The following is a 19,611-nucleotide window of genomic DNA, read 5'->3' as shown; positions in this document are numbered from 1 at the left end:
TAAGTAATATAAGAATTACTGCCTTTTGTGAACCAAAAGCAGAAATCACTTAAAGAAATGCAGTTGGGCAATAGTGGCCATCAAAAAGTTAAAAAATTTGAATCCCACCATGTAATAAAAATGGAAACATCTTTCAAATAACTCTTCTATTTTTTACAATTTGAAATCTAAATCCCATTTCACAGGAAAAATGTGTCAAATTATTTTTTAAAACAGCTACCAAGTAGCTGTAGCTAATGATGAAATTTTGCTTCAACAGTAGTTGCAACAGGTGTTTGTCATGGGCCTCAGAGATTCAGCCACGTCCTTTCTCCATCAGCTGTGCTCCAGATTTCTGCCTTCTCCCTACCATTAGCAACAGGAAGACAAGGATTTTAAAGAGGATTATTGAAAGAAATGTGGGTTCACTGTCTCCCCTTCTCAAGCTGGAAAGCAGTGATCCTAAAGATATTCTTTGGGTGTGGAAATTTGTCCTTCTCTTTCCAAGGGATCATTCTAAAAATGTGCTCATTCTTCACTATTATCAACAAGTGTAATCAGTTATTTGGGCTTTGAGAGGAAGCAGCCAGAGTACTCTGGGTCATATCAATAGGGGCTAGTTTTTTTATATAGACAAAGCATCATAGGTTGTTGCTGCTGCTGCTAATTTTAATTCTACTTTTTTTAAAATTGATCAGTTCAAGGAAGGGAACATACTTAATACCCCTGTCTCTATTTCCCCATGACAACCATCCTATGAGATGAATTAGGAGAGACAATGGCAGGCCCAAAGTTTTCCAGACAGTTTTTATCGGAGGCTTAAGATTCAGGGTTGTTGTTGTTTTGAAAAAAAATATTATTTCTATGCAGTATTTTTATCATCCTGCTAGGCTAACTCTTTTAGTGGTTCCCATCTCTGAGGTAGTATTTTGAAATTGTTTTCCTGTAAGTGTCAATAGTCATAAAGCAGAAAGTATAAATCTTTAAAGTGATATTTAGATACCAGTAGTTTTAATGTTCCAGTTTCTTTCATGAGCCTAAGCACCCAAAATCAGCAGGGAACTGTGTGCTTCCTCTTCAGAATATGCAATCTTGTCATTCTATGTAGGACTAAAAATGAAGTTTTTTCAAAGTCTTCTAAGTAATATGTAAACCTAATTGACCAATTTTGGTAGGATTGGCACCTATATTTTACTAAATAATATTTAAATTATACTGACCAACACATGAGGGAACAGTTTATTGTGATATAAAATTGTAACAGAAATTTTAACTTTCAAAGTAAGATACTTTTATAATTATTTTACCAATATTAAAAAGTCAGTTCAAAAAAGCTAATTGAACTAGTGTTCGCAACAAATGAAAGCCATTGGAAATATTTCTTATGTTGAGCATATCTCTGCAGAGATACTCCATTAGTACTTAATGGAAAAAGATATTACAAGACCTTATACCCACACTCTCCGCCTGCAATGTCACAATAAAACATAGTACTGTGTAAAGTACTAGGCAGAATACTTTATCGTCCTTCACATTAAAATACAGTACTATGCAAAAAATAGAACCATAAAGGTCTGGAAAAAGTGAACAATTGACTGCAATTCTGTTTTAATTAACTTTCAGGATAGATCTTATTTATTAAAGCCAGATTTTTTTTCTTCACCTTTATCCGGATATCCTGTACAACTATTTCCACACTTCAGGCTTAAGTTTTTTAAACCTCTCAAAATCTCTTCCAAAACAAGAGATTTTTAAAAGCCATTTGCTATATGGAATAAAAGTTTGAAAAATTAAATACCATTCTTGAGGTTTTAACTCTGAAAACACTTCATATTGTGAAGAAAATGTTGTGGATTAACATCCTTAGTCCAACCTACACACACTATTTTAAAAAACAAAAACAAAAGCAGATTTGCTCCAATTGCTCATGGAGATTATGAATCTTCTCTAAACATACCGGTAAGACAAATATTTTTTCTACATCTGAAAAGATGAACCCAATTACAAACATACGTTTAGATACACAAAAAGAGCAAATTATTTGTTAATCGATAATTTAATTACCTTTCTAGAGACAAATAATGCATTAGTGCCAAGATTCTCTGCACACTTAATTTTTAGCTATAACAGACTTAGAGATTAAAGTTACAATTTCAAATTGTAATGTAGATATCACCTGTCAACTCTGAAATTCTTTTATACAGATGGGCCCCATAGGTTTGAATATTTTTCTATTATCAATATATTTTACAATCACATAGAAGCAAAATGACATTTAGGAGCTAGAAACTTGATCAATGTTAGCAATGGGAAGTAATACGAAATTTATAAATTCACTCATGAAAAATAAAATAAATAGAAGTCTTGAGAATTTGTATCTCTAATGTGAAAAAAAGAGATGGTCAGACAACATAAATAATGCTTTATTTGGAGAGAAGGAGGACATGCAAGATGCATTTCCAAACCCTCAATAAGATAAAGTCCAGATATTGGTTACATCTGGTATCCAGACAAGAGAACAGAACTATTTCCTTTTCCTTTTTTTTTTACTACTCTAGCAGTCATGAATCCTGACTGTGCTTCCATTTATGGGATGTCTGTCTCAATCTAAAGGGGAAAGGGGGGGGGACTCCTGTTTGTATTATTCAAGAAAATATACAGTATAATCCCCCCAAAGCAGAGAAGTTATTATTATTTTAAAAAAAGGAAAATGGCAGCTATACTTGGAACACCTTGCATCCTGCAAGGATAGCTTTAATGCTATCAAACAACAACATCTGCCTATCCTTGGGAAGGACCTCAGAGCAATAAAAATGCCAAATCCAGTCTGAACACAGGGCTGACTGTGCCATCAGATGCAATAACAAACGCTCCACACTTACGCTTCTATTGCCAGAGAACTCTATAAGTTACAGAGAGCTCCAGCCAGAGCTTTGTATGTTTTGCTGCCACTAAAGCAGAGATAGTTTCTTTGGCACACTGCAGTTCTGTTACAAAAAAAATAAAAATAAATTGTGAAGTGCAGCCTGCCTACAGGGCTACTTTCCGCTACCTGTGACTTCCAGGCTTAGCTCTTTTCCTAACTATTCTCTCGAGGAGATTCCTACTCACACTGCTATCTAAATCTCCCCGGATCTTTTTCTTCCAGAGATCCGAAGTCTTCTTCAATGTCTAGGGAGATTTTCAGTCATCCGGGACACGGTTTTGTCCTGGATAAGGTGCTTTCCCTCTCCCCCTCCCCCCAAGAGGCAACTGGACTTTCTGGTTTTTCTTGGAAGACGTTTGGCTTCTCGTCCAAGAAGCTTCTTCAACTTCTTCTTCGCTGCCCCACCATCCAGTCCCCGCTGGAGAAGCTTCTTCCGCGAGAAGCCAAACGTCTTCCAAGAAAAACAAGAAAGTCCAGTTGCCTCTTGAAAAAAAAAAAAAAAAAAGCACCTTTGGGACAAAGGTTTCCTCCTCTCCTTCCAAGAACTTGGGCGCCTCCGTCTCTTCTTCTATGAGGGGCACTTTGCCCCACCGATTAGCCGGTGTTAACAGGAGTCAAAGAACCGGTTTGGCTAACCCGGGAAAGACTGGATATCACCTCTCCCCATAGAAAACTCCCCCCGACTCACTATGGAAAGTGCTCAAGGTTGCTTTCCCAACACTGGGACGGTCCGGAACTTTGGACTATGGGTCGTAATTCCCCAACATCAGAGGGGAAACTTGAGGGGATGGTAGTGCAATTGTAGTTCGGAGGGCACCAAGTTGCTTCCCGAGGTCCCCTCCGCGGTTCTCCCCACCCCTCCGGCTCCCGGTATGGCCCCTCCGCCTCTCCCCACCTCCGGGGCTCCCCGCGCCTTGGTCTGACCCGCCGCGGCTTCTGCTTCTTCGCCACCCACCTGGCTGCTGCTTTCGGCCGGCAGGTTCCTCAGCAGAATCTTGCGCCTGTTGCTCAGCTCCCGCCTTGTGCTCTGCAGCCTGAGGGCGATCTCCTCCGGGGACAGAGCGCGGGGCTCCCCACCCGACCCCACGGCGGGCTCCCCGGGGCCGGACCCCGCCGATGCCGCCATCTTGCCGGCCCTGAGGCGAACACGATCTTCCCTCCGCCTGGACAAGAGGAAGCCGGTGGGCGGGAGGGGAGCCTAGGCGGGCTGGTTGGAGCGGGAGGGGCAAGGAAAGCTCCGCAGACGGCGGTGGTCTGCCGCGGGCCGCTGGAGACACAAAGGAAGCGCGAGGAGGGCTCGCGCGCCCTCTCTGCCCGGGTTTTGAAGCTCCTGGGCGCGTTTGGTGCTCGCTCTTGCCCGGGAAAAAGGGATGCTTTCGCGGGGCGAAGGATCCCGCGCGTTCGGTCGCTTGCGAAAGGGATGCAGCGTCTCCCGTCTCCCTTTAGAAATCCCGCTCGCCGGCTCTTGAGTTATCCGGAGACTTTGGATTCGTAGGTTAGGAAAAAAAGGGCTGGCATCCTGTCGGCAGAGCAATAAGCTTGACGCCTTTCGCTCCTTTAGAGCTACGTGTCAAGGCAATCGAGGGAATGGCCACGATAAGGGAAAAACGTTGCCCTCAGAATGGGGTGGAGCGCCACAAGGGAGGCTAGCGCCTTGAAGCGAAAGTGGGTTAATGTTTCACCACAGCTAGGCTATATTATACAGAGCTTATTCCGGTCTTTTCTTTTTTTAATGCCCTGCGAGACCTGAGAAAGCATCTGGAGTCTTTAAACACTTCAGAAGGAAAAAGTGTTAAAAATAGAGAGCGAACTTCTTCACAAACTTACAAACTTTTTGACCTTCCCTCTCTCTCTTTTTTTTTGTTATTTAATTTGTGGGAGAGGGGAAAAGATCAGAGTTTCTCGGGGAATTGAAAACAGACTTTTAGCAAACTCTTATAAAAGCTCGGGGATAAATAAATGCGTTCTTCCAACCTCCTGGTAAAGTAAGGTAGTGTTTTATATGAACTCTGTAGCAGAGATGGTATTCAGCCAGTTCTGACCAGTTCTGGAGAACCGGTAGTGGAAATTTTGAACAGTTTTGGAGAACCTGCAAATACTACCTCTGACTGGCCCCATCCCCATCTATTCTCTGCCTCCCGAGTCCCAGCTGATTGGCTGGGTCTTCTTTAGTTGCCCTGCACAGGAGAACAGAGCTGGAAAGCAGGTGATTGAGGTGGGGAAGGAATGGGGATTTTACAGTATCCTTCCCCTGCCACGCCACTGAGCCACGTCCACCAAGCCACACCATGCCCACCAAGCCACGCCAACAGAACCGGTAGTAAAAAAAAAATTTGAATCCCACCACTGCTCTGTAGAGATCCCTCTGCCTGCATTGTTAGGTTTTAATGTAACAACAAATGCACATGTCAGAACCTCTGGGTAATATCAGGTGACAGGTTGAATTAAAACTGACCTTGAACATCTCCCCCTTATTCATCGTAACTAATGAAATTCTCTTGTATTTCAACAGCTGTTCTAGGAGAAGATGGCAAACAGGCATTTTCACTGGTGGCCCAAACCACTTGCCTCTAGCCATGAGACAACTACAGGTCATCCTCGACTTACAGTAGCTCATTTCATGACCTTTCAAAGTTACAATGAAAATAGTGACTTATAACCGATGGTGGGATTCAACTGGTGTAACAGCTGGTTCGGTGAGCGCACGTGTACCTACTACTGCAGCCCCGGTGAGTAAAATAGCTGAGGCGTGGCAATCTACTCTGCCGCGCCTATCAGCTGGGTTTCAAACGAAATATAGGACAGACTAGCGCAGGGGCGGATGGGTGGGGCCAACTCATCGCCAGAACTACCGGTCCACACAGGCTGAATCCCACCTCTGCTTATAACCATTTTTCACACAACCGTTGCCGCATCCCCATGGTCATGTGATCAAAATTCGGATTCATAGCCATGATGGTTGCAATGCCCCATGGTCATGTGATTATCCTTTGCAATCTTTTGACAAGCAAAGTCAATGGGAAAATCAGAGTCACTTGACAAACTATGACACTACCTTAAAAACTGCAGTAATTCACTTAAGAACCGGGGCAAGAAAGTTTGTAAAATAGGGCAAAATTCACTTAATTCATGTTTCACTTAGCAACACAGATGTTGGGTTCAATTGTGGTTGTAAGTTGAGGAGTACCTGTATGGCTAGTACAACCACAAATGGGATTAGAATTTCTGTTGCTAAGCAAGATGGTTGTTAGGTGAATTTTTATTGTTTAGAAACTTAAGCCACGACCCCAGGAACTGTCCATTGTCACCCAGAGTGTGCCCAAATTCATTGATGACACTATCTAACCCAGTGATCCCCAACCTTTTTTACGCCGCGGCCCGGTACCGGCATCAGCTGGGCGCTGCCATCTTTTTTTGATGAAAAAGTGCTTCCGGTGACCTCACCGGAAGCATGTTTTCATCAAAAAAGATGGTGGCGCTCAACGCTTCGGTGAGCTTTTCCGGGTAGAAATGGCTTTCTACCGGAAAAGCTCATCGAGCGCTGATGCCCTCATCTTTTGATGAAAACGTGCTTCCGGTGAGCTTTCACCCGAAAAGCTCACCGGAAGTACTTTTTCATCAAAAAAAGATGGCGGCGCCCAGCAAGCCAGCGGCCCGGTAGGACTTGGCAGGTAGGACCGGTGGTTGGGGACCCCTGATCTAACCATCTCATCCTCTGCTGTTCCTTCTCCTTTTGCCTTCAGTCTTCCCCATCGCCAGGGCCTTTTTCAATGAGTCCTCTCTTCTCACTTGGTGGACAAAGTGTTTGAGTGTCAGCTTCAGTATGTGTCCTTCCAAAGGGCAGCCAGGGTTGATTTCCTTTAAGATTGACTGATTTGATCTCCTTGCAGTGCAAGAGACTCCCAAGAGTCTTCCCCAGCACTGCAACTTGAAACCATCGATTCTTCGGTGCTCAGCCTTCCTTATGATCCAATTCCCACAGTCATAACATCATTACTGGGGAAAACCATCCCAATTTTACAGCTTTTTTTTTTTTTTTTGGCCATGGTTAAGCGAACTGCTGCCATTGTGAAGTGAGCGTTTAAGGTTGTTAAAGGAATCCAGCTTCCCCCATTGCCAGAAGATGGCTGGGAAAGGTCACAAATGATAATCAACTGACCCCAGGACACTGTAATAGTTGTAAATACATGCCAGTTGCCAAGTGCCCAAATGTTGACCATGTGATTCTGGGAATTCTGCAACAGTTGTAAGTGCGAGGATCAGTTGTTACATTTTTCAGTGCCATAATTTTGGTTATTAAATAAATTGTTGTAAGTCAAGGACAGCCTGTTATGTCCTGCCCCCCTTTTTTCTTTTGCATCCCTCTGACCCTGGCTTCCTCTCATTCCCAGGCCATAAGTGAAAGAATTAAATTATCCTTAGCCTAACAGGTGGGAAAATAATATTTTTCTTCCTTGTTTTAACAACAGCCATAGCAACCTCAAACTGTTTAAAATCTGCTATGTTTTGTTACCACTACTTTGGAGGCGGTTAGGTGAGATAGGAAATCAGCAGTGTACAGTTTCTGCCTGCTCAGAGTTGGGTGTACTGTATAGTATTTCAACTCAGCAATGGAGAAGAGCCTAAGGCACAATTGGCTGACTGGCTTTCGATTTAATATGTTACGGGAACCTAGGCACTTATTTAACAAATTATGGTGAAAATGTATCATGACTTAGCCATTTGTATTGCACTTCAGTACAAAAGCACACAACTTTGTAGTTCAAAGAGTGGTTAAATAAAATTGGGTACCAAGATGCTTGTTGGTAACTATCATTAATATTTGCTCACATGAACAGAAGTTGGCACTGGTATTTTGGGAGAGTCATTAGTCAGTCATCAAGGGGGCTGTATTAACTAAAGATTGCTGAATCCTTTCTACAGGAATTGCTATAATAAGCTTCGTTGAATCGATCCATTCTGAAATCAAACAAAGGAGAATCTTAACATTCCTAAATAAACAGGCAACTTGCCTAATTAATTATCTACCACAGCTGCAGATTGTACAGAGCCCATATTATTGTAGATTTGTAATTATCTTGGTATTCCTTCAATTTAGACCAGCATATCTATAGGTAGTCCTTGATTTATAACCATTCCTTTAGTGACCAAAGTTACAATGGTACCAAACAATGTGACTTATGACCATTTTTCATATTTATAACTGTTGCAGCATCCTCATGGTCACATGAACAAAATTTGGATGCTTGGCAACTGTATTGGCATGTATTTGTGATGGTTGCAGAGTCATTTGATCAACTTTTGATTAAACAGATTAATTAAAGCACTACTGATTATATTATTTTCATATAATACAGGTTTGGAGATTGATAAAGAATCTGAAACTTCATGAAGGGATTGATGAGTAAAAAAAAATTGGGGACTATTGGTTTACTTAGCTGTGCTGAACAGCCAGTTATAGTTAATGGGAATTGGATAGTTTGTAAGGAATTGGGAGCTGTCCCCTTAAGGGAATGCATCATGGTAAATGTAGTTAAGGTATCCTGGGAAATGTAGTTCATGTCATGTGGCCACATCTGTAACCCTGATTGGTCACTGAATTGACCCTTGGTGGGTTGTGGGAGGTTTCTTTACTCTTGCCTGAACCCAGCCTCGTGCTAGCATCTCTACCCCTGCTTCTATTACTATGGGATGAAATATGGGATAGAAAGATTACTATTATTTTACACTACAATTTCAACTATGCAAAGAATTGGACATTAGATGCATCTCGACATAACTGTGAGTTACCTTGAGGATACCTAATATAATCCAATAAAATAAACTTTGTATGGAAGAATTTGTAGAGTTATCTATCTGTCTTTATATTCAGCAAATAAATCAAAGAACATTGAATATTAGCACTTCTGTAGGATTTCCATTGAAGCCGATTTTGTCATGCAGGACAGAGAAACAAGAAGAAAATTGTATCCAGCAATTACAAGTTTTTCCTCACACATCCAATGTGCTTTCTCACCATCCTCAAGATAGGAAAAAAGTACATAGGTTTGAAATGTGTTGGTCATGATGAGGAAAATGCAGAGGAAATAGCATATGCAGCAAGGTTTAAGGAACCTGAAGAATGAAGCATTCCTGTTCCCCCATTTTTCCCCTCTTCCCAATCAACAATATAAAGTGGGGTTGGGCCAAGAAAACCAGCAAACTTCCATGGCTGAGGAAGTCTAAGCACCTTAACCATGGTGCCACATGTACAGAGACATTATTATTAAGTTGGGCTTCAACACAAAGGAATTCAAAATTAATTATTTATTCGTATCAACAAGAACTTAGTCCAATCAAAAGGATTAGCATGATGGAAAAATAGGACCAATATGAATTAGTAATTGTTACAGGTGACCAAAAAATTATGTACAGGAATGTCTGATCCACAGAACTACTTTGGTTGGGTAGTCTATGCCCAACCCAAACTAATGTATCTATGCTGCTCAAAAAAATAAAGGGAACACAAAAATAAGACATCCTAGATCTGAATGAATGAAATATTCTTATTAAATACTTTGTTCATTACATAGTTGAATGTGCTGACAACAAAATCACACAAAAATTATCAATGGAAATCAAATCTAGCAACCCATGGAGGTCTGGGTTTGGAGTTACACTCAAAATTAAAGTGGAAAAAAACACTACAGGCTAATCCAACTTTGATGCCATGTCCTTAAAGCAAGTCAAAATGAGGCTCAGTAGTGTGTGTGGCCTCCACATGCCTGTATGATCTCCCTACAATGCCTGGGCATCTTCCTGATGAGGTGGCGGAAGGTCTCCTGAGGGATCTCTTCCCACACCTGGACTAAAGCATCCCCCATCTCCTGGACAGTCTGGGTGCAATGTGGCATTGGTGGATGGAGCGAGACATGATGTCCCAGATGTGCTCAATTGGATTCAGGTCTGGGGAACGGGCGGGCCAGTCCATAGCATCAATGCCTTCGTCTTGCAGGAACTGCTGACACACTCCAGCCACATGAGGTCTAGCATTGTCTTGCATTAGGAGGAACCCAGGGCCAACCGCACCAGCATATGGTCTCACAAGGGGTCTGAGGATCTCATCTCGGTACGTAATGGCAGTCAGGCTACCTCTGGCGAGTACATGGAGGGCTGTGTGGCCCCCTAAAGAAATGCCACCCCACACCATTACTGACCCGCTGCCAAACCGGTCATGCTGGAGGATGTTGCAGGCAGCAGAACGTTCTCCACGGCATCTCCAGACCCTGTCACGTCTGTCACATGTGCCTAGTGTGAACCTGCTTTCATCTGTGAAGAACACAGGGCACCAGTGGTGAATTTGCCAAGCTTGGTGTTCTCTGGCAAATGCCAAAGGTCCTGCATGGTGTTGGGCTGTAAGCACAACCCCCACCTGTGGACGTCGGGCCCTCATACCACCCTCATGGAGTCTGTTTCTGACCGTTTGAGCAGCCACAGGCACATTGTGGCCCGCTGGAGGTCATTTTGCAGAGCTCTGGTAGTCCTCCTCCTGTCCCTCCTTGCACAAAGGCGGAGGTAGCGGTCCTGATGCTGGGTTGTTGCCCTCCTACGGCCTCCTCCACATCTCCTGATGGTCTGACTGGTCTGTCTCCTGGTAACGCCTCCATGCTCTGGACACTACGCTGACAGACACAGCAAACCTTCTTGCCACAGCTCGCATTGATGTGTCATCCTGGATGAGCTGCACTACCTGAACTACTTGTGTGGGTTGTAGACTCCGTCTCATGCACCGCCAGCATTCAAAAGTGACCAAACCATCAGCCAGAAAGCATAGGAACTGAGAAGTGGTCTGTGGTCACCACCTGCAGAACCACTCCTTTATTGGGGATGTCTTGCAAATTACCTATGCTTTCCACCTGTTGCCTATTCCATTTGCACAACAGCATGTGAAATTGATTGTCAATCAGTGTTGCTACCTAAGTGGACAGTTTGATTTCACAGAAGTGTGATTGACTTGGAGTTACATTGTGTTGTTTAAGTGTTCCCTTTATCTTTTTGAGCAGTGTATTTCAAATGCTTTGATTCATTGGAAACACATGGGTATAGAATGAAATGTTTCTTTGTTTACATTCATTCATTCATTCAATTTCTATAGCCACCCAGCTCAGTCAACTGATTTTGAGGTAGAAGCAATATGAAGTGGTGGTAAGAGTAGAAAAAAGCGATGTTTGAAGGGTTTTTTGGGGTAACACCGGCTTTGCCTTATTGTCTCCATACAGTAACATGAATTCTTGTGGATTTTGTTTTAGCTGAAACCTCACATACAAAATGCTCCAGGTTTTGTTTCTGCCAAGCTCTGACCCAAAATGGTTCAGCATAACTTTCATTACTTTCTGCTTTGACACAGAACCATTTGATGCGTATCTCTAGTTTGTATTTTCTTTTTATAAGAATTAATATAAAATATTTTTGGACTCAAATAATTTTTGCTTGAACGGCTGACAGAGGCTATGTCCAGGAATGCCTCCATAAAATTACATCTTGTGTGCCAGTTGTGGCCATTCATATAACAGGTAGTCCACTATAATTTCCTCTATATTGGACTGCGGTTGAAGTCTATTCAGACACTTTTGGTGATTTAGCTTTTACTGTAGTGGTCCAAATAGTTATGGAAGAAACTAGATTCACCCATGTTACACTGTTCCAATGGCAGTTACACTGACTGACAGCTTCAGGATGCAATTCTAATTACTGGCTTGGATCTCCATAACTTGGAGATTTCTTCCTATGAACCCAATCTGCCCAACCAATGAGATCTAGCAAGGAAAGCTTCAGAGGGTCTCAACATTGATAATGTCATCTACAGTGACCCCATACTCAAGCTTTTTCAATGTGGACCCTCCTTTTAGAATATCTACCTCCAGATATTTGAACTACCAGCTCCTAATTACATTTGTAGAAAGCCTAGCCCTAGAGAACATAGCTCTTCAGACAGGTATTTTGGGAATGCTTGAAGATCCTGCTGCCTCAACCATGATGTATCAGGGCCTTGTTGTATACATTACTTTGCCATTGTCAGTTATTAACAATGACTGGCAATTAGTCATTGTTAACATGTTTGTAATTGTTTATATTTTACTCTTGCAGTATTGTTATTTGTAAGCTGCTTAAAGCCTTTGGAAATGGAACAGCTTATAAGCATATAAGCTAAACTAAAACACACACACACACACACACACTTCTTCTTTATCTGGGTAAAATCACCCTTGTCAATTGCAGGCTTAGGTCCCTTTTTACCTGAAGCCATGGTTTGCTATTCTTGCTAAATAGAAAGGGCTGATAGGAATCAAAAAGTGGCAATTGAGTCAGACCTGGCAACAGATACTTTAAACCCTAACCTCACTAAATTAAAATGAATTATTTTAAAATTTGATTGTGTTTTGAAGATTAGCAAATTTTATGAAATTTTAGCTGGGTCTGCAAACATGGATTCCTGTACTAAAACTATTTTTACATTTTTATACCATGTCATTCTACTCAAGCAAACACTCAAGAATTTATGTTGTAGCTTAATCTGTGGCATAAATGGTACTATTCTTTTACTTTACATGTTATTGTACAGTAAATGCCTAATTTTGATCATGAAGCAATAAGGAAGCCATGTATATGAAAATAGTGTTTGCCTTTGAGTTAAAATTGATTGATGCATTATATCTGCATCAAATAAATTATCTCTTATTATCTCACAAGAATTTTGGAATAACTCATCCTGGTCACCTAAAACAGGGGTGTCAAACTGGCGGCCCATGGGCCGGATGGGTCACATACAGGCCACACCTACCCCGGGTCTGCAAAGGCAAAAAAAACATTACAATACATCACATGATGGGATAGAGTTTGACACCCATGACTTTAACACATCAAAACCTGAATTCAAAGCTCCTTGCAACTGTGTAAGATCATCAATTAAAGGCTTTTTGTCAATGACAATTGAAAAGATCTGGCTCTTCATTATAATAGAAAATACAGTCCATTCCTGATCTTGGCAGGTCCAACATCAATACTGTAGCTTAGTTGGGGTTGGCAGCCATGACTAACTATTAAGATTTCACACAAAATCCTAGAATTATAGTCCCTGTTGCAGGATTTGGAAATAGCATGAAATGAAAATGATAGCCGGAACAATATAGTTTACTTTGGAAAATTCAAAAGTTTATTATTTCTGTCTCTTTAAAAACCAGAAACACATCAATATATGAGAATCTGTGAGGTAAATACCTTGAAGAGAACTGGATTTTCATGGGAGATTTTTTAAGTATAATACAACCTCAAAATATGAGTTAAGACTCTCTTCCTTTACATCTTTAAATATGACATGCTGGAGCTTCTAGTATAAAACCCATTAAATATAAAAAAGGGAAATGTGAAATAATAATATAGTATTTGTCAGCGTATATCATGAACTGGAATAGACATGGCAATAAGTCAGCCAATGGAGACTGTTTGGTGACAGCTTGGAGCCTGTGCGTGGCTTAGCTTAACTATACTGTGTATAAGAGAGTTCATTTTGTCTTTGCTTGATAATACTTGTTTGTGTACTTGCTACTTCTTTTTCTCTTTACCACACTGCAAGAACTGCATGGGTTTTGTATACATACATCATGTTTTATATTATTGTATATAAAGAAGTTTCTTCTATATAATGAATCCTGCTGAATTATTTGTTTGCGTGCTGGCTGGATTGCTACCAACTGCAACAGTATTGTACATCATTGTACTGATAAACCCAGAATTCATTAATCATTACTATCAAGTGGAAGACCATCTAAGCAAAGAAAGAAATGGTGAATTAAATTCTTGCTGTTTAAATAACGCTATCTTAAGTAACCTTGACAAATGTACTTATTTATGCACATTCCTGCTTTTGGAGGGAGTTGTTTTGAAACAACTGAGTGCAATGACACTTAAATTCCTAAGATTCTGCATGAAAGTTCCCCCACACCCCAAGTCCCCTCATGTTTCCTTAGAATAGATAATATACTGAGATTATGGGGTGAATATATGGGGAACAACTCAGATCTTTTTTCCTTGGGACTGCTTCTTGCTAAGTATGCACATGGACAGTTCACAACTTTGGGTGACCTCCATATCTTAGTTCTGGCCAATGCCTGCAAGTTCCCCCAGCCCCAAAACTGGTTTGCCATTCTGTTTTTCTTTTAAGAGCTGGAAAGAACTAGCCAAAAGCCACCCAGTTGGTTTAAGGCAAGACAGTCACCTGATATCCAGTCCAGGGCCTTTAACCAAAACTAGTTCTCAAGAAAGACTAGGGGGGTAGACTAAATATTAGAGTTCCATCATTCTGGGCAGGTTCCCTTTAAAACCCAAGTGAAAACAGTCACAATATGGTTAGAACGCAAAAACTTTATGACTATTTCATTTAACAGAAAATGTTCCAGGTTATGCTTCTAGGGAGGGTATATTATTTAAAAAAAACATACTCAAGGTCAGTAAATGTTATTAATGTAGCCGTTTTCATTTATCCATTTTCAAAATGACAATGACAAATTAAAATCTTTGAAATCTGTATTATCCAATTTCCATGTACTGTATGCAGATGTTGTTCATTTTCTATTGTAGTTACTTCCAGCCATTATTAAATCCTGGGAATTTTAACAATTTCCCAGTATTTGATCAGTTTCTGCAGGAATTGAAATGGAACATTATTAATTTTTAAAAAAAGTATAACACAGCAACTGCAGTTATTATAAAAGTGTCTTCAGGCTGTGTTTGAACTCTTAAAAGTGTTTTGTTTAATTCTAAGGACTAAATCAAATGACAACACCGCAACCACATGGGAAGAGAAGCTTTCTAATCAATTCCATTAAGGCCATATCCTCTTCACACAAAGATTCCTTACAGTGAGTACAGATTCTCTCCATTTATATCAGAAGACCATAGAATTCACACGCAACTCCCCACTGCTATTCTCAAAGCATCTGTGAGCTTGAATATTTAGAAATGAAGTTAGCATCTGGAAGAGAATATCTAATGCTGAAGAAATTTGTATAGTTCCAAGTTAATATAAAACGTTTTTATGCCAAATTACATTTGGATCTGTCAAAAGCAATTCATAAATCCATACTTTACATACTTTTATTCCACTAGAAATTGTGATTTTATACATAGTATAAAGGGCATCATGACAGCACACACATACTTTACCATACTGTTAAAAACCATTTACATAACTATTAAGTACCCTATTATTAAAGCAATATTCAGATACCTTTTTAAAAACTACATATAGATTAATGTTTATCATATGCACGGTGCAAAGATGTGCCCATAATATTTTAGTCACTTTAAAACAAAACACAGCAACTTAAAGCTAGCTTAAAATTATATGGTCCATGTGTCAAGTCAGATGTCAAATCTCCAATGAAGAACTAAAAGTATTAAACATCAGATAAATGGGAGAGATCTTTTATCATTACATTCTGAAAAATTTCCATTGTGTGAAATGGAAACAATTGGCATTTTCAATTTCTCAATCACGAATGGCACTGATCACTTTGTTACTATATTAAATGGAATTTTGCCCCAAGTTGGAAGATAAGTAAGCTGGGAGAATGAGAGAAGAATAGGATTCTTCAATGCTTATAGGATGCTTAGACTTGGTATCACATTTCTGCACAATTTTAGTCATATATATAAATTGTGGAGAAGGGTGATATTACATATATAAACACAACAAGCCATGTTTATAGTGTACAAAATGACCATGGAAACGAACCTTTAATTATGTAAACAAATCAGCACACAATTTCTTCATTTTCCCTTTATAGCATGGTGCAGAACGGGGTTGAATATCAAGTCTCTTGAGAACCACAGCGTCACCAACACAAATAAAACTTTAGGCTGTTATTCATGGAAAGTCTGTGAGGCCTTTATTCCTCCCTTTCCTTTCTCTCAGAGTTCATGAGTGTTTTGAGTTCAATAAATAGTACAAAAATAATCCTTTATTTAAAAATCTCCAGATGCATTGTCCTAGAGCCTATACAATAATTTGTAAGAGCAATGAACTTTTTTTTTTTTAAAAAAAAGGAGCCCACACAAATGAAAACCTTGTGGCAATGGTTATTTTTAAATCCAGCACCTTCTTTGTCTCTGGCTGCAATTTCTGTTCTTCCCGTTTAAGGAAAGCAAAATCTTCTTCGCCTTCATCTGAGCTGACTATTTTCTTGGCTCAGATTAACACAGTTCAAAACGCTCCGCTTATTGTGTAAACCTTTCTTCTCGTGCTTCGAAGTCGAACATTCTTACTATTCCATTTTACTGAGTGTTATGGCAGGTTCTTCATCCCCTTAAACTTCTCTATTCCTGAGCCAGCTTGTATGTTTTAGAAAGAGAATGTTTGCGTCTGAAATGAGTCTCATGACAAGTCACCAAAACCAATGTCTGGCACCAAGGATGAACACTGAGTTGGGCTCCTGCTGCCTGTGTCATGAGATGCAATTCTTTCCCTGAGTCCAAAGTCGTTAGCATTCTGCATCCACCGTGTGTACCGTCACTGCAGCCTGTAAGTGGTGACTATGATGGGGGGCGGGATGGTGCAACCTGTAGTGGTGGAACTTGTGACTCAAAAGGGCAGCAGTCTGAGGGGGGGTCTCCAGGTCTAAATCTTCATCATGATTTCCCACATCTACGCCAGCTGATAATGGGTCGTTATTGCAGGGAGGGTTTTCGCTGTCTTCCTGAGGACTCATAGTACTGTAGCCTGAAAAACAAAGCCACATGAACCAATAATGTTCACAATACTTAGAAGTGATCATTCACGTTCATAATTTAACACACTGCAGGAAGGAAAAATCATCACCTCACAATGCTGACTGCTGCAGGAGTGTTAGGTTATTTAAACAGAGTTTGACTTCCTTTCCTTTGTATGTTTTGAGGTTTCTGATTGTGTACAACCCCCAACCCCCCTCAAAACATTATGGAAAGAATGCTGTTGCATATCTATTGTTTAATTCATCTGCCTGTGGTGATTTGACTAATTCATTAAAAGTTTTGAAAAGTCAGCTGGGTGACTTTGGGCCAGTCATTCTCTCTCAGACTAACCCACCCCAGAGTTCTTGTTATGGGGAAAATAGGAGGAGAAAGGAGTATTAGGTTTGTTCGTTGCCTTGAGTTGCTTTAAGTGATAAAGGCAGAATAAAAATCTAATAAATAAATAAAGTAGATATACAATCCGTAACCCTCATATATGTTGAAAACGATCAACATAAAACACCAAATAGTTGTCTGCACCGTTTAATATTTTGTGATTTTTATTAGATAAATCAAGGTTTCAAATAATGTTCTTTATGATTATACAAATTATCTATCTTCAATAAGCTTCATTTACTGCAACAAGATGTAGGTAATATTTGAGCAACCTTCTCAAATTCCTTGATGTCAATTTGGTGGACTAACACACAGTGAACAGAATTGGTCCACCATTTTAGGTGTGCTATGTGTAAACCTGTTCTCTCCCATGCATGGAGGGGAACTGAATTCCTTCAGTGGGAATTTGCCTAAAGATATTAGCTCCATTCATGCACTCCACCAGAGGAGTTTCCTCCCACACATGGAGGGGAGCTGAACTCCTATGGCAGGCAGCTCTTTCAGCCAGCCTGAGATGAGAAGGAACCGAAACACAAGCAGAGAGAACAAATTCAGGGAAGGAATGTGGGGGACCTCAGGCGTTTTGCGGGGGGCACCTGGCACAGGCCTTGCACAAATGCCTCTTGCCACTAGCTTTCAGCCATTCAGGGATTGAAAATCCTGCTTGCATTTTGGCATGGAGGATTTTCAGTTCCTGAGCAGTGTTTCCCAGGCTGTTCTCCTACACCACGAGGCATCCTGTGCACCTTACCTGGGACTCCATCTGCTTAGTGATGTGCAAGATTGCTTAACAACCACAATTGGGAGTGCCAGGATTGTGGTAGTTGAACGAAGCACTCATGCAATTTCTCGTTTAACAACCATGTTGTTAAATGACCAAGATTCCAGTCCCAATTGTAGTTGTAAGTCAAAGAATACCTGTATTTGCTATTTAAGAGGCATTTGAGTCTATGGACATTGCATCCTCCCTTATTAGTTCAAAAAACTTAGGATTTACTTTATTCAAAACAACTCTTATGCTTAAATAAATTCCAGTTATAATAGTCAAGTATACTCAAATTGTTGGGGACAATCTTTTTTTTTTGAAAAATAAAGGGTATGAGAGTGTATTTATTTCTTGTACCAATGTAGGTTTTTCAATAGTTTTAGTCAGATTCTTTTTAGTTCTAAATTAATGAGTTTGCAAATACAATAACCAACACATTATAGTATGCATCATACCACTAAAATATAATTTTTCTCACTATGAATTTTTTTTTGACATATGTAATTGTGAAGCCTTAAAAGGCAGGAAGAATTTAAAACTCAACACAGTCCTTGTAAACAGATTTTTAAACAACACAAGAATTTTTAAGCAATGCAACTATACTAAAAGTCTATACAATAAGTTTCAGTTGTAAAAGCTCTCCATAGTCAATTTGGACTAAATAAAGCCTAGTGCTTAGTTGTGAAATTCACTTTTAAGGGAAATATGCACAAAACTGGCTTGCCCACAATTATTATTATTATAGTTTGGACTTTTTCTTTCTTTCATGTACAAAGTTCATCTTCAAATATGGGAGCTCAATTGGTGACTTTCAGCCCAACCCTTATTCTTGCAAGAAAAAAACAGAAGCAAGAGCTTCTGAATCAAAGATAGGTTTAAAACTAAGAAATAAGCAAACAAAACATATCCTACTTCAGGTGCCTGGTGAAAGATAAGCTATCATATAGGAAAATTCCTTTGAAAATTATGCCACAGTAAACAAGACATGTCATCAGGCTTAGAAGTTCATATGCTGAGGAGACCAATGACAAAGTAGCAAATGATTAGTCGGTCTGACCATCTTGGGAAAGCCAGCAATGAACAAATCACTTTTTCTGAATAGAAAAAAAAATGCAAATTGCAACTTATCAACTTCCAGTAAGAATAGAAGTAGTTTTCTATTGTGCTGAACTTTCTCAAATTAAATAGAATGGCCCTAACGTATGATGAATAATGGATGGTGAGAATAACCTTGGGAGACAGGAGGAAGAGCTGCACCCTAGACTAATCAATCCTGGTAACAACAACAAAATAGTGAGTCCAAAGGAGGAATGGGGATGGAGGAAAGGTCTCAGTAGTGGCCCTCCCTGGATCTCTGGAAAGTAAAGATAGGCAAGGGAGGGGAAGTGTTTTCAATCCTTGAAGGATTGACTACCTATCAGAACCATGGGGGAATTGGAGAAGAGGGAAAGTTGGCTGTAAGCATAAGTAATATATGATTCTGGACCAAAAGCAAACTGTATCAATAATTAACAAATAATGTAGGAGTCACAAAGTGTATGGCTCAAACTCTTCCAGCTTTTTTTTCTTCCTAATCCTTGACTTTCCTTTTTCTTATTGTACTGTAGATATGTGCATAACTTACCCTTCTTAGAATGGAAAGTTCCAGAATGTTCTATGTCATTCTGTTTGCACTCAATGGCAATTTATATATTCTTTGTTTATTAAAATTTTATGCCAACCATTTCATTATCGAAAGCAACTGTGGATGGCTAAATTAATCCTGAGCACTGGACCTAACTTCCAGAAAAGCTCCAAA

At 40.1% G+C, this 19,611-nt stretch overlaps 2 protein-coding genes across 3 annotated transcripts in view; both read right to left on the bottom strand.

Annotated features, from left to right (window-relative positions):
- RAVER2 (ribonucleoprotein, PTB binding 2) overlaps positions 1-4,523 on the bottom strand; it is a 43,968-nt gene extending 39,445 nt beyond the window's left edge. The window contains exon 1 of the mRNA XM_087960409.1: positions 3,861-4,523. Within this exon, the coding sequence (XP_087816535.1) occupies positions 3,861-4,031 (171 nt within the window). The 5' untranslated portion in view covers positions 4,032-4,523. The remainder of the gene's footprint in view (positions 1-3,860) is intronic.
- Positions 4,524-15,984: 11,461 nt separating this feature from the next.
- Positions 15,985-19,611, bottom strand: part of CACHD1 (cache domain containing 1) — a 139,336-nt gene continuing 135,709 nt past the window's right edge. For both annotated transcript variants that reach the window (XM_026665980.2, XM_026665981.2), the window contains one exon: positions 15,985-16,661. In XM_026665980.2, coding sequence (XP_026521765.1) covers positions 16,423-16,661 — 239 coding nt within the window. In that variant the 3' untranslated portion in view covers positions 15,985-16,422. The remainder of the gene's footprint in view (positions 16,662-19,611) is intronic.

The sequence above is a fragment of the Notechis scutatus genome, chromosome 3 (genome assembly GCF_049901735.1).
Source record: "Notechis scutatus isolate UNSWTSFEM ecotype Mainland chromosome 3, rNotScu1.2, whole genome shotgun sequence".
NCBI classification, from domain to species: Eukaryota; Metazoa; Chordata; class Lepidosauria; order Squamata; family Elapidae; genus Notechis; species Notechis scutatus.
Note: the sequence above shows the minus strand (reverse complement) of the source record. Positions and strands in the feature narration are given on the sequence as shown.